Here is a 15,935-nt window from a genome sequence, read left to right on the forward strand (position 1 = left end):
TGTTGGTCAATAAAAAACTCACGTTTAGGAGTTGAAAGTTGCAGAAATAAGAATGTTGCAATGAATATGTAGGCATACTGATGGAGATAGGATTAAAAATGAGGACATCTAACACACACAGAGAGTAGATTCAATGGAGGAAAAGATACGGGAATCGCGACTGAAATGGCTAAGCATGTGACAAGAAGATAGCTGAATGCCTCAATGCAGAGGCATGGAAGGTTGGCTATCATTAATAGTTTCATTAGAAGTAGGGTAAACCGAAAAAGTACTGGGGAAAAGCCATTAAAAAGAATATTTCACAGTTTCAACTTATCGAGAACCTGACCTTAAAATAGGAGGTCATGGATGATGCGAATTAGAATAACAAGTATGTAGACAATAGTGTGTTGTTTGTTCGTACAAATAGTCGTGATATTGTTTTTGTAGTTTTTGATACTTCAACTATCATATCATTTTATGATTATTGTCATGATACTATATGTTGTTTTTTGTACTTTTTTACTTCATTTTTCTAGAATGCTTTAGCCTATTTTTCCTTGAACCAAGAATTTATTAAAAACAAAAGGATTCACATGCAGTTTAACTTTACACATTCACCTTGTGGAATTATACGGGGCTATTGTTATATTTTTCACCTTGTGGAATTATAGGGGGGATATTGTTATATTCTTAATACTTCTTTTTAAGTTCAATAAAATCTCAAACCTTTTTTGACCCCGTACCATAGTTCCTTCCTCCTTTTCTATACAATTACAAAAATACTAATGAATTAATATTTTTTAATAAAAAATTTAAGGGTATTATAGTTATTTCTACTATTAATAAGCGTGACGGGCAGATAGCTGAAGCACATAGCTGACGATTGTCATGCTACTTTCAGCGGTCTGCTTTTGATTGAGGATATTTTTGTAATTTTATATTTTTATTTTAATTTAATTATCTTATTTTTATTTTAATCTTTTATATATTTGAAATGCGTAAAAGTACTATAATTACTACTATATAAGCGTGAGTGTCGGGCAGCTAAACAGATATCTAGCAGTTGTCATGCCTGCTTCTGGTCAAGGACATTTTTGTAATATTATATTTTTATTTTAATTATTTTATTTTTATTTTTATCTGTTATATATTTGAACATTGTGTAAAACTATAAATTAGAGTAATAATTAATAATTTAAATTATATGGAGACACAAAATTTTAGTTGACTCCAATACAACATAAATTGAGATATACTATCTGAAAAGAAATGAAAAGTAATATAAATCACAATAATTATTAGATTAAAATATATCAAATTTTTTTTTAAAAAAAACTTTTCAAATTTTATCAATGTTATATAAATTGGAATAGAGGGAGTAAAATATATTACTTGAAAATTATGTCGTAGAAAGTCATATAAATTATAGTTATTATCAACTTAAAATATCTAAACCTACATAATAAATTTGATTGATCTTCTCAAATATTTCATCAGTGCCACATAAATTGAGACAAAAATGTAACATATATTACATGAAAATTATGTAAAAGTAATATAAATCACTAATTAACAACTTGAAATATTTAAAAATCACATAAAAGAGTTTATTGACTCATAAAATTTAATCTATACTTGAAATTAAGAAATTAACATAAGTTGAGCCCGTGCCAGTATCAAATTTTAACAATAGAGCAACTAATTAATAAAGTTTTACCAAACGTATTACCTAATTATTTTCAGTTACAACTCTCATGTCCGAACACGCAAATGTTTTTATTCATAAAATCAATTTCAACACTAAGCTTATCACCTATTACCAATCAACCCCAAGTGAGCGCTTAGTATATAATTTTCCAAAGGACTTGATGAGCCTACAACACATTCTGGTGCTACAATCGATGTCAATCAATTATAAAGTTGACAATAATGTAAAAAACAGACTCAAGTGGTTAATCTGGATGATCATTTCACAGTCTATGATGGAAACAATGATTTTTCAAGTGGGACGTAAGAGAGCATTATGGTGTATATGAATAATTCTTTCATAAAGAAGATTCTATACTAGCTACCCCAATACAATCTTTTAATTCCTAGTAATCATTCTATACATAAAATAAAAACGTTGGAAAAGGTTACAACACAACATGCAACATATAAAAGGTAGGCAATTTGTCACGTAAATACCCAACCCCCTATGATTTTTTATGCAAAAAATATAGGCAATGTGATTGGTCTAACCATATTCATTATGTTTTCTAAAGAACCAATATGGTTGCATCAATTACAATACTAATTTAAAAAGACTAATGGCCAGAGAATATTTAATGGAACCGTTTGTAACTTCATGATGCACCTCATATAATATTCATGTGCCTAACCTAGGTACTTGGAACAAAATTTTAGCTCACAGCAAGGTATCAAACTTTATAATACTAAAAATCCAAAAGAATATTCAATTCAGAAGTGGTAAGTTTGGTGCACTGCCAATTGGGAGAGCAGATAAATAACAAATCAACAGAGAACACAAAAGAGAAGTAGGATACGTCCATGGTCTAGCTAATAAACTATGACACCAAGCAAAACACTCAGTTGGGGAAACTTCGTAGACAGATTCTCATCGAATTAACCAGCGTGCAAAAACTTACGTGCTAATTTTTACATACATCTGTTAACAAAAAATTTAAAAACAAAGGGAAGACATAATTTACAGGCATAACTATTTGACAAGAATTATTACCAAGGATCTCAAAGGGTATAATAGAGTGATCAACGATGAGGACCAATAGCAAAAGGAACACAGTTACTCAGGCAACCAACACACCTTGGTTGTCAATCTGTTGTACATAACCATAGAAGTTTCTGCAAACGAATTAATAAACATGAGTATGAGCATACGCAGGGAACAAGTATTATCTCAAGGAATAAAAACACATTTTTGGAAATATTAAGATATAAGAGAACGTATTGAACTGATTCAAGAACATTTGAGTTCATACAAAGCAGACAACTAACAGAAAGTAGCAACAAAATTAAAGGGTACTCAGTCCCAGTTTACTTTTCCTAGAAGCAAGTGATGAGTAGGTCCGCGTGACTAGGCCACTCCATTTAAAAAGTGGAGGCTTACCGAGTAATTAATTAAACAAATTATGTACACAAATGAAATCCAACAGATTTTGTCCTGATCTGCTTAGCAGATAAAGGGCATAGAGAACGAAAATAGTGTGAGAGAATTTGTCTATATATACAGAAAAGCAGCAGTTACTTATGCTGCACTTCTGCCCTTACAATAGTAGTGCTCTCAAAGAGGTTAAGCTTTGTTGCAAGTAAACAATGGCAGTACTTAAACTGTACAACACAGCAAAACCCTTCCTTGCTGTCATTTTTCTCCAATTTGGTCTAGCAGGCATGGATATCCTCACCAAAGTGGCCTTGAATGAAGGAATGAGTAACTATGTATTCGTTGTGTACCGCCATGCAGTTGCCACTTTGGTTATCGCTCCTTTTGCAATAATTCTAGACAAGTATGTCTCACCCTCCCTCCCTATGTTCAATTAACGTGTTTGCAACTACAATTCAAAGTCTATTTCTTAGTAGAAGAAAGACAGAATACAAAAAGTGTTTCTTAGTATTCCCCCTAGAGAGAATAATAGCAAGCTTAATATCTCTTAACAGGAAAGTACGGCCAAAGATGACTCTCTCAATATTTGCCAAGTTGGTACTTCTTAGCATACTGGAGTAAGCCTTAAACACTCAAATCACTTTTTCTCCATCCCATCAATATCTAACATAAGCATGTCTCTCTTAATCAACAGGCCCGTCATCGACCAGAATCTCTATTCTATTGGCCTGAAATACACAACAGCAACTTTTGCAGCTGCAATGTGCAACATTCTTCCTGCCATTACTTTTATAATGGCCTGGATATTCAGGTAAATTATATGCTTTGCCTCATTCTATAGATATAATTACACATAATCACTAGCAAATATGAACTAACAAGAAAATCCCAAGATGGATTTTTGCCAGAAGAATAATTCCCAAATTATGATGTTAATTCATTTTGCACATATATTATTTGTTCTAGGCTTGAGAAGGTGAAGCTTACAAGCATCCGCAGCCAAGCCAAAATAGTTGGGACTGTTGCCACAGTGGCAGGAGCCATGATCATGACACTAGTACGAGGCCCAATAGTTGACCTATTTTGGACAAAAGGATATGTCGGTCAAGAAGCTCAAAGTGGTGGGTTAAATCTAAGTCATGCTATCAAAGGTTCCATCATGATAACAATTGGGTGCTTCAGTTGGGCTGCATTCATGATTTTGCAGGTAAAGATAGAACTTAGTTAGCAATAAGTAATTAGTAAGTAAGCATTATATCTGACTCTAGTACTCTATGTGCAGGCAATCACACTGCGGACCTATCCTGCTGAGCTCTCGCTCACTGCTTGGATATGTTTGTTGGGAACAGCTGAGGGAGCTATAGTAGCAATGGTAATGGAGAGAGGAAAAACTGCAGTGTGGGCTATAAACTGGGACTCTAAGTTTCTTGCAGCTGTATATAGTGTAAGTTAAATGTGGTTAAATCTTCTTAGAACACGAGCATACTAAGAATTTCAGAAGTACCCATTCTTTGGATGTTTATCCAACTATATGTGACAGAACATGTTATCTGGAAGCTGCTTATGCTTCGTCAAATTTCATGAATTTAAAGATCGATGTTCCCTAATCACTGTCGCAAGCAACTTACCTCTGCAAAATGAGAGAAGTTGGGGGAAAAAATCTTGAAGCATAGTTTTTACCGATCAGCGATCACTAATAAAGTTAAGCCTATTAAAAGCTAATCACTTTCGATGTCACAATCCAGGGAATATTCTGTTCAGGACTTGCATATTACATCCAAGGAGTCATAATGAAAGTCAGAGGCCCTGTTTTCGTCACAGCTTTTAATCCATTAAGCATGGTTATTGTAGCTATATTGAGTACAATCATTCTACGTGAACAACTAAACCTGGGAAGGTAATTCTTATAACCGTTAAAGATCTTATAAGCTACGCCCCAACACAAACTATAATGAAACTTTTTTTTGCAGGGTACTTGGTGCTATTGTAATTGTTGTCGGCCTTTACATAGTCCTGTGGGGTAAAAGCAAGGATCAGAAATCTCCATCCCTCGATGAGCAAGAATTACCAACACAGGAAATGACACATGAAACCAAAATTGACAAGGAAAATTTAAGTCAGACAGTTATCCACATCAATCCATCGAGAGGAACAACTGCTACTGCAGATGAAAGCATATAATGATTTTCTATTTGAGGCTTAAGGAGGTCCGGCTATCCGCTATAGAACAGTCTCTTCATCTAAGAAATGAGCTTCTCTTCAGATGCATCTTCAATTAGTAATTATTAGTTTTTATATATAAAGAGGAGTTTCTTTCTGGTCTAAGGGAAGGAAAAAATAATCTCAAGCTGTCAACCAAATTTCAGCATGTGACCAAAATTTAGGCCAGTTAAACAACCATTTTTGGAAACTTCTTTCTTAAGTACAGAATAACTAAACTATGTTAAGCCAATAGGCTTTTTCTTTTGGTTTGTTGAATGGATACTAAACCCTGTATAAATTATTGTAACAGCCATAATCATGCTGAGACTTGTAGAATGTAGATAAGTTGGTTCTTGAACTTCAGATCTGCAATACTGAAGTTCTATCTGAAAATATTTTCTGTGCCAAAAATCAGTGTCTAGAAAGTTTGAACCAGTCAGTCTTAACAGTTACTCAGTTGTACAGGTTGGACCAATAAAGATTAATTGACATTACGGTACGTTACAAATACTATTAGGTCGCCGATCATTAACCTATCAAAGATGGACAAAGATGACTTCCCCAAAAGAGAAAAATAAAGGAACTAAACAAAGGGACCTAAAGGCCTTTAGAAGGCCACATTAGTGCATCAACATTAGAAGCACATGATGAATAGCACCATTGCTTGTTTACTATAGTATGAGAAAATTGTGGTCCTCTTCCATATTCTTCCTCGTTGGAAAAAGAAGGTAAAAATGTAAAATCATTCTTGTTCTTGGTTCATCTATGTTAACCATCTGTGTAACGAATTGCAACAGATTTCTTTTGATAAGCAGGACTTGTAACAAATTAAGAGAGGGGGATGAATGTGTATGTGGGGCAACTCAAATTACTGCAACAGATATGTTAACATGATAAGAGTTTGAAACTTGCTCTATTTAGGCTCCTAACCAATTTTCGGCCTTCAGGTTACTAGAGAGACATGAATCTAAAACAAATATCTCACATGTTTAACAAGAGAAAGCCATCTCATCTCTTCCAGACATCACAATTCGCAACGTGAACAAGCACATACTATCATCAGTTTATGTATCAAACTGTTGTGAAAGTTGGAAAATTCAAAACCATATCAAGCATTCAAAGTCAGACTATTGGCATTCACGTGAAACAAAAAATTGCAATTTGAAGACTGATGCTTACACCACTAACAGACACTTACACCACTAACAGACACCAACTTTCAAGTACTAACAGCCAAGCTTAGTCTCACTTTTTACCAATACAACATGAGTTGTCTATTACTCATCAATATATGTTACAAACATTCATGTTCAGACGTGTCAAAAAATGACTCATTTGTAATAACTTATAACACATACGATATTCACCAAATTGAAGATTAAAATTAATGAACTAATGTACCCTAAATTTAATGTCTAAATTTTCTACTTACAAAAGAACAACAATAACACTTCAAACCAAACTAGTTGGGGTCAACTATATAATCCTCATACTCATTTCGCTTCATTTGAAAAACTTTATAACTTCTAATTAACATTTTCTTTAATTCCTTCCAATATGATATACCATCAAACTAGCATTTTAAAATTCCATTTCACATAAATGGGAGAAAGGAGTATCATTCTATATGAAGTGAAAAGGTAATTGAACTTTATACTTCAATGTGTACATGCACTTGCCTAAATCTTTATGTACCACACTTAATACTCTTATCCTTATCTAATTCACCAGATATCCTTTTTTACTTTGTCCTAGCTTAATTGATTCTTTACGCCAAGTTCAAAAGTTTTACCATCTCTAAGAGTACTTCTTTATAATTGATAGTTTACACAATCTTAGCCTACGGATGCTAGCTATTTAGCGGTGTACTACAGTTTTAACAACTGAATATTTATAAGGACAATTTAACTCCCTTCTTCACATAAAATCTTGTGTGAAATATTTCCTTATTAATCCGTATCTGTTCGAAAAAGAATTGACATATTTCTATATTTGGAAACATCTATCAATAAACTTCCCATTATACCCTTAATGAAACACTTTTTGTTGCAAAACAAGTGTCTCCCATGTTTAAGACGACAAGTTTCAAAAGTCTCTAGTTTTAACTTACATCCATGTCGAGCCAAACTATGTCATATAGATTGAAACAGAGAGAGAAACAACTATTTTAAACATGTCTCTAGACTCTAGTTAAACCTAGTACATTGAAATGCAAGGTAAGGCTGCGTACGATACACCCTTGTGGTGGGGCCCTTCCCCGGACACTGCACATAGCGGTAGCTTTAGTGCACCGGGCTGCCCTTTTATTTTCTTCTCTTTCTCCGTATAGGCTTTTCCCCTTGCTTTTCAAATATGGTAAGGGTGAAAAGAAAATAAATGTTGATGCATGCGGAAAATGTGAATCTGAAACATAGGCAGAGATCATGGATCATTGAATAATATCAAACTTGTCTATTTTTCCAATTAAGAAACTAAAATCATAAACATCCCATCCATTATCAATGTCTTTATCACTGTTCCTCTTTTGAATGCTTTGTACTGCTTTCCTTGTAAATTGTCGTGTTTTCTTCAATCTTTTTCCTTTCCATAACTACTTTGAATTGCTACACTTAAGCCAAGGATCCTTCTAAACAGCCTCTCTACCTCCCCATGAGGTACGGGTAAGGTTTGTGTACACTCTACACTTTGTAAACCCCCCACTTGTGGGATTCCACTAGGTATGTTGTCGTTGTTGATGTTGTAAGGGGCACTGAATAGATGATATAATCTCTTTTCAACATATTGAGTATCTCTAATGACTTAATCACTTCAAATTAGGTCAGAATCTTACTGCCAGTATGTCACCTTTGCAGTCACTGCCTTGGAACCACTCCCAACTTTGCCCACAAAATTTATAGCTTCCGTGGACATGACAAATTAATTTGATTTAACTAATAAATTTGATGAAAATTCACTTTGAGATCCTAAATTTGTAATGTATGAATGATCTTGTTCCGGCTTCAATATACAGGTTTCAGGAGAGTTATAATTATGAAAATACACGTTCTGCAGGCTTAGTATCATGAATTAATTTTCCCACAAAATTTATAGCTTCCGCGGACATGACAAATTAATTTGATTTAACTAATAAATGTGATGAAAATTCACTTTGAGATCCTAAATTCGTAATGTATGATCGATCTGGTTCCAGCTTTACTATACAGGTTTCAGGAGAGTTATAATTATGAAAATACACGTTCTGCAGGCTTAGTATCATGAATTCTTGCTGCAGTTTCTGCCAATGGAGTCCCCAAAAAAAAAATTCTGGATCAACCACGATTTATAGGGCTGCAAAATAGTAAAGAGTACATCTATATATGGTATGCAGATGCAGACACATTTTTGCATCATACCTTGCAGATGGATTCCTCTTTATGACAGTCTTCTGACCTCATCCTTCCCATATATACGCTGAAGTTCACGTGTAGCAGCTAGAAAAGATTCTGAAGAAATAAGAAAAGATGCCAACATGAGGAAAAAATACACATTCTAGATTATAAAGAGCTCTCAGTTAATTAAGACACCTTTCCAGATGCGAAATGATTTTTGGTTAATGGGAGATCCAGTAATTGTCTGAATAACTTCAAATAATAAATCCTGTGGTGTGTTCCTGAGCTCCTGAACAATCCCGTAGATTGTCTTCCCATTCTCGAAGTATATATGATTATTAGGGTGTTTTGTCTTACAACCAGCATGGCGCTCAAACTCATAAGCATTAATTGCCTACATGTAGAAGTTACACCATATCTAATCAGTAAATTGTGCAACAAGCTGGTCCTGCAATAACGAAAATTGGCATTAAATGTACCTTGGAAAAATTACATGATTGACAGCTACAGAGGTAACCAGAGCCTTTTATAATACCACGGAGTTCCTTCTACCATAAAAAGGGAGAATAGTGTCATCTCGTGAACATCACAGTGTCAAAGATAAAACTCATAAAATGTTAAGTTCACCTCTCTGGACCAAGCTATATACTTGACAGGCACTCCATCTAACATACCAGTCGAGAGCAAACTTCTCACATTTGAAGGGAAACTGTTCGAAGGAGGCTTTTTAGTTGGTTTCTGCTCCTTTTTAGAAATAAATTCCTTACTGCCAGCCATTTGAGCAGCACTTGTAACTGTATCAGAATTTGACTCAACCAGTCGCTTTCCAGCAACAATATCCGATTGTTGGCCTGAAGACTGACTCATTAATAAGTCATAACTGCAAATCAGCCCTCCAGAAGAGTTTATATCATCATCTTCATTGAATCCACCAAAGGATATGATATTGCTTTCCCCCCTGCCAAATGATTGGCTCATTGATATATTATTATTTTCAACTTTACTATAGGTCAGACTCACTGATATGGTATTGTCATTGACTTTGCTGTAGCAGTGGCTCATAGGTGGACTGGCGTCAGTGATCTTATTAAGAGTTTCGCCAATTGATGTAATATTGCTATCATCATTACTGAATTGCTGATCCATTGATATGGAAGTATTATTGTCATTGAATGAGTGACCCACTGATATAGTGCTATCATTCTCTCTGCTAAAACTTTGATTCAGCATAGTAATATTGCTTTCATCTTTACAGAAAGGGTGACTCATTGACAGTGAGTTGCTCTCCTTGAAGCTATGACCCCCTGATATTTCATTGCTATCCACCTTGTTAAAAGGTTGACCCATAGATATGAAATTGTTGTCTTCCCTATTAAATGTGTCACCTAATGACATCATATGATCATCACCTCCGTTATAAGAGAGTCCCGTACCTATGCAATGATCCTCAGCCTTACTAAAAGCATGATCTGTTGGCATTGCATTGCTGATCCCTCTGGTATCGGTATCACCCATTGAAATAGGCATGAAATTCCCAGCCTCCTTCACCTGGCTAACTTTAACCTTTCTGATACCACTATAGTTAAGACCTAATCTAGGATCCTCCAGTGTATGGGATATGGATAAACCAAATGAGGAATCACTTCCAAATGAATCTTCCATCACTTTTCTAGCTATAGTCATGTTGCCTAAGCCAACAGATGGAACAATGTTGTCATCAAAGCTGAGCGATCTTGCGCTTTCATTGTCAAAGTGCCTTTCTGCATATTGGCCTGGTACTGGTACTGAGTGGAAACCAGGAGTGCTCATCCAGGGAGCAATATTGGAACTTACAAGTCCAGAGAACAAACTGTGATTAGGTACTTCGATGGCTTGCTTCTTGTTGGGAAGCAATTCAGGCTCGATGCCATCCATGAACCATTGATGGGAGCGTTTGGGCTCAAGCGTGGAGGAGTTATCATAAGCCATTTCATATGGATTCACTTAGTCACTCAGAACTGCAAGATCTGCAAAGACTACAACAAAAAGATTGTGATTTGATATTTTACTGAGGAAAGGATTTTTACTGAAACTCTATGCTAGTTACTAAAGGGGAAGTGCAAGGTTAATCAATTGTGAATGACATTGCTTCTGTTTTCCAGGATGAATGACATCCCTACAACATTCCTTTTCTTATTCAAGTTCTATTTGAAATTTAAGGATTTAAGAGAGAATATCTCGCAAAACATAGGAAGTTGATTTGAACAATATAGAGAATTTTAAGGAACCAAGAACTTAATTTAGAAATGTGTTCAATTGAAAATAAATCTTAAAAAACAGTCTCAGTGCTACTAGCTTATCAAATATCTACCTCTCTAAGCTTGAGACAAATTGTAACCAATAACACTAGCTTATCGATCTACCTTTCCCAGTTTGAGACGAGTTGTAGACTGTACTACTGGCTTATCAGGTATCAACTATATAATGGCAGGATCAATATCTGTTTGCGACAAGTTGTAAGCAGTAACACTAGCTAATAAAGTACCCACTCTAGGTTTAATTTTGCGAATCATATCTTTCTTCCTAAAATGGTATCTGTTCATCAGCTCGTCAGTTGCAGGAGATTAAAATTCCAAGAATTTGGTATTATGCTTGGAAGGTCTTAGCATAGTGCTTAAAATTCAAGGCCTGCCTCCAAAAAGATAATAGTTCTAGTTCTGTCTAAGCATTGTGTTAGGATCTATAGAGAAGGATCGATTCACAGGGCAATACATAGATTCAACTCATTAAAGGGAGGCTAAAACCTAAGAGTTTAATGGAAGAGAGAACTCCGATCTCTTCAGCTCCTTAAAATCCCTTGGTTTTTCTGAAATATGACTTATTGATTTATTCTTGAAAAAAATCTTTAAATAGGATTCATAAGCCTAATCTCTATGAAAGTAGGAAACATAAAAGCCTATTCTAGAAAGTCTAATCCTTATAAAAGTAGAAAATATAAAACCCTATTCTATACTAATAACGATAGCAAAAGTAAATCCTCTTCTAGTTCTAGAATAATAAATAAATCTACTAATAATATAGTTAATTTCTTATTATAGTTGTCTTCACGCATCCACAACACATTGATATGACCAACCTAAGTTTGTTAAAGAGAAGCATTATGAATGTTAAGGATTTTTTTACAAAGAAATTATGAACATCTTTTTCTTAAACTGAAATTATGAACACAATGATTCGACAATGGGGGTTCCAAGTTCACAATTGATCTAATCTGATGATACCTCTGGAGACCAATATGATCAGAATTTTCGTAGTCAAGCAAGTATGCAGAGAAGGGGATAATGATATAAGTTGCTCCATATAGACTAAACCAACTCGATGTTTGTCTTTTGTATTGTTACCTGACATCCATTTAACCTAAAATGACGTCAAATTTTGATTACGAATTGCAGTTGATTCAGAAGGACGGATGAAAGACGAATAGACCAATAAAAATTGGAAATATCAATAGTGACAAGCAAATGTAGTATCGGTATCTCTAAAATGTGCAAGAGCGTTGAACCAGGTATCCTATAAATTAGGTCTTCCGAAATATACGAAAGAATATCGGAAACTAGAGTTGAAACATAAACAGAATGCACCAAAGAATATCGGAAACTAGAGTTGAACACAAACAGAATGACAAATTCGCTGTGAGTTCACTCCTAGAAATTTGATTCCTCCTCGTTCCTAATAGAAACAAAACCGTTGTGCATTGATTTTCCTATGTCACAGAAATTCACAAAGCATGACAGAACTATTTTATACACTTTTAACTCTTTGCACAAGTTGCTTAGAGTACCAAATTAGCAACTTTTAGATAGTCAAAACACTCATTGCAACTGCACTGCAACACCTTTAAAAGAACCAGATAAATCTCGTCCACTTCAGCTAAGATTCATTAAGCTTTTTTCACTTACCTTTTACTTGTCACATTTCACATCACAAGAGTCAAATTGACTAATCTCCGAAGCTAAATTTAACTAAATAAATTCAATATCTTAAATTTAAGATTTAAATATTCGAAAACTACCCAAAAAAAAAATACTATAAGTTGCAATCATTCAAATGTTAGTCAAAGTACATACAGTTTGACTCCCAATAAACAAAACATTTGGTTGCCACATTCCACTTCATTAGACTAATCTTCAAAGCTAAATGAACTAAATTAATTTAATATTCTAAATTCAAAATTTAAATATTCAAAAACTACACAAAAATACTACAAGTCGCAATCCTTCAAATGTTAACCAAAGTCCATACAGTTTAGCTAGCTCTCGATAGACGAAACGTAACAAGTAAAAGTGTACATAAGGAGTACACTTCAACTATACTTTGCAACCAATGCTCATACAATTTTTCATCAATTCTTCAAGCTACTCCCTCCGATCACTTTTACTAGCCGCATTTCACTTCACTAGAGTCAGTGTAACTAATCTTCAAAGGTAAATTGAAATATATAAATTCAATCTTTCAAATTTAAAATCTAAATATTCAAAAACTATGCGAAAAAAAATACTTCAAGTTTAATACTTCAAATGTTAGTCAAAGTCCATACAGTTCGACTCTCGATAAACAAAACATTTGGTTGCCACATTCCACTTCATTACACTAATCTTCCAAGCTAAATTGAACTAAATTAATTTAATATTTTAAATTTAACTCTAATTTGCAACCACTGCTCATACAATTGTTTAACATTTTCGATTCGACGATCCACAAAACTCTAGCTCTAACCCTATCACTCCGACATGCAGTGGTTGAAGCTATACAATATACATATATAAGCATAATGGTGATTACATACATAAGTACCGATCGAAGTATTTTCAGTATTCCGGCACCGGATCCGACGAAGTATTGATCGGAAAATTAGAATTGTAATTTACCGGCGGGCGGCGACTGTACGGAAGAGAATAACCGGCGAAACCTATGAAAGTTGAAGAGGAGTAGTAGTATATATATGGTGGTGGGATGCACGATTGATGATGGTTGTGATTAAATGTGGACCGTCCACGTCGACATTGTTAGAATTGACGGTTTGGATTCGATAGATTGGAAAGAGGGGGACCGATATATTGAAGGGATGAGTAACAAGGAAGAATTGCCGTCAAGTGGAGTTGGAGGTCGTACAAGTGATACGAGATACTCCTTCCCTCTGTCAATATTTGTACTCGTCATTCTTCAGGTTTAAGAAAAGACTTAAGTTATCAATAGATTTTTAAATTTATTTGAAATTTCACTTGAATTTTCTCAACTCAGATTTGTATCTGTTAAATATTTAACTCATTCAATATTTGAATTATTTAAATATTTTTTTTATTAATCAGCTAAAATATAAAATATATGTAACACACTTTCGTTGACGGATTAAACAGTGACATTTGGTAATAAATTTAAAAAATAATTAAATAATAAATTGTAAGAATATATATATATATATATATATATATATAAAGTGATTTAAACTTTTTGCCCTTCATTAAAAATCTCTGCTACAGATACAATTATCTTTTCATTTATTTCCTTCAATTATTATTTTAGTATATTTATAATATTAACTAGACTCTTAAAGTATATAGGAGGAGATGTAATTAATGTTTTCATGTTGGTTGTTGCTCTCAATTGTCGGCTTTTTAGTTTTGCAAAATTTCTTATTTTTGGTAAAATTAAGAGGTATGGTAATACTATAATACAAATAGTATAAATATATATATGCAATGCAAATCTATTTTTGGCAAAATTCTTTCCTTATTTTTGATAAAATTCAGTAGTATTGTAATATAATACAAATAATATATATCTAATATAAATTATATAGGAGTTGTATGTGAATATACTTCTATAAAAAGGGTTTTTATGAAAAGTGGAAGTCTAGAAACTTCATCAACAATCCGGATATTATTGAGGTACTTTCTTCTAATTCGTTGTTCATTAATATTTTCTGATAAGTATTTTAGTTGTTTATCTACATGAATTTATGTTTATTTGAATATGACAAGGTGAATTTGGCAAAACTTTTTTGAGCGTAAAAAATCGTAAATTATTTAATGTCTATGAGATTTTAATGTTTTCTTCTAATTTTAATTTTAATTTAAGTAGTTTTCTGAAAATGAGAAGCTGATGAACTCTCTATCAAAAAACTTCACCAACAATCTCGATGTCATTGATGTACTTTCTTTTCATTTGTTGTTCATTATTGACTTAGTTTGAGTTTTGATGATTTATTATTTTTTTTGTTGTGAATCTACAGGAAACTCAACTTCTTCTAAGCAAAAATTTGGTGTATAGATATAGTACTAGATTAGTGTACGTGCTTTGCACGTGTGTTTTACATTAATCAATAAAATATACACACGAATTAAGGATAATATTATTTAAAAGTAGTAATTATATTCACGTTATTATATTTATTTTTAATAATATAAATAAATATTGTATCTCAAATATGTTACTGTATGTTGTATCTCATCTATTAACTTTTTATTTTTTTATTTTTGCAAATGAAAAGAATTCATTAATTAGAATTTCATGCAAATTAAACTATAGTTTTCATGCAATATACATAGGACCTTTTTCCTACAATTCCGTTGATACTTTTCTTTTTCTCCGATTTCCCCCTTATTCTTTCGAATTTTTTGACCTTTTATTTTCTTTCTTTTAAATATTAGTATTTCTAATATGGTTCAAGAAAGATTTAAAAAGAAAAAATTATTCAATTTTAAAGTACTAATTATTATGAATCCTTATGTCTTACAAATAAGTTAAAATTTAATACACATAACTTTCATTAATTTCAAAATTTTATATTTTATTTGTACAAGCATTATTATTCGAATTTTGACTTTAACGTAATTTTAAATAAATTGACAAGCATAACCCAACACGTATGAATTGGTAACACCATGAAATGCGAGTAGATAACTAATTACTTTTAAAGTACATTAATTAGTAAGAAAAGTACTATGAAAAGGTGAAAATATCTAAATTCTTGTGCATTTTCTTGTTGTTGTTAACCGTTATGATGCTATATGCCCAATACAAAAATAGATTTTGAATGTAAAAAAGGGTGTAATGGAGCATGCATAATAGAAGAGGACTTTAATTAGGTGAAATAATATGAGAGACCTTTGCATTTGTTTAGAATAGTCTTTTCATGTCAAAAGAAATAAAATTTTCTTACTAAGTATGGCTTCCAAGGACCTACGAATTATTATGAAAAAATAACGTGAACATACACTTAA

General features: G+C 33.1%; 2 protein-coding genes across 7 annotated transcripts; one reads left to right on the top strand and one right to left on the bottom strand.

The window, feature by feature from the left end:
* Nucleotides 1–2,574: 2,574 nt before the first annotated feature.
* On the bottom strand, nucleotides 2,575–13,865 carry LOC107842950. 6 transcript variants are annotated; one of them, XM_047396741.1, is made up of 6 exons: nucleotides 13,581–13,865; nucleotides 9,301–10,688; nucleotides 9,153–9,221; nucleotides 8,869–9,067; nucleotides 8,698–8,787; nucleotides 2,575–2,844 (listed from the first exon to the last, which is right to left on the bottom strand). In XM_047396741.1, exons 2-5 carry the CDS (start codon nucleotides 10,639–10,641, stop codon nucleotides 8,717–8,719), a joined length of 1,680 nt encoding a protein of 559 aa, XP_047252697.1. In that variant the 5' UTR covers nucleotides 10,642–10,688; nucleotides 13,581–13,865; the 3' UTR covers nucleotides 2,575–2,844; nucleotides 8,698–8,716. The 6 variants fall into 6 exon arrangements, with proteins under 6 accessions (XP_047252697.1, XP_047252699.1, XP_047252698.1 ...); XM_047396743.1 differs by having other exon boundaries at nucleotides 9,153–9,218; nucleotides 9,301–10,679; nucleotides 13,499–13,847; XM_047396742.1 differs by having other exon boundaries at nucleotides 9,301–10,679; nucleotides 13,581–13,845.
* LOC107842951 (WAT1-related protein At2g37460) lies at nucleotides 3,163–5,716 on the top strand. Its single transcript, XM_016687030.2, has 7 exons — nucleotides 3,163–3,506; nucleotides 3,658–3,720; nucleotides 3,798–3,914; nucleotides 4,070–4,310; nucleotides 4,386–4,547; nucleotides 4,849–5,000; nucleotides 5,074–5,716. Exons 1-7 carry the CDS (start codon nucleotides 3,316–3,318, stop codon nucleotides 5,282–5,284), a joined length of 1,137 nt encoding a protein of 378 aa, XP_016542516.1. The 5' UTR covers nucleotides 3,163–3,315; the 3' UTR covers nucleotides 5,285–5,716.
* Nucleotides 13,866–15,935: the final 2,070 nt, after the last annotated feature.

Source organism: Capsicum annuum, chromosome 9 (assembly GCF_002878395.1).
Source record: "Capsicum annuum cultivar UCD-10X-F1 chromosome 9, UCD10Xv1.1, whole genome shotgun sequence".
Classification (NCBI taxonomy): Eukaryota; Viridiplantae; Streptophyta; class Magnoliopsida; order Solanales; family Solanaceae; genus Capsicum; species Capsicum annuum.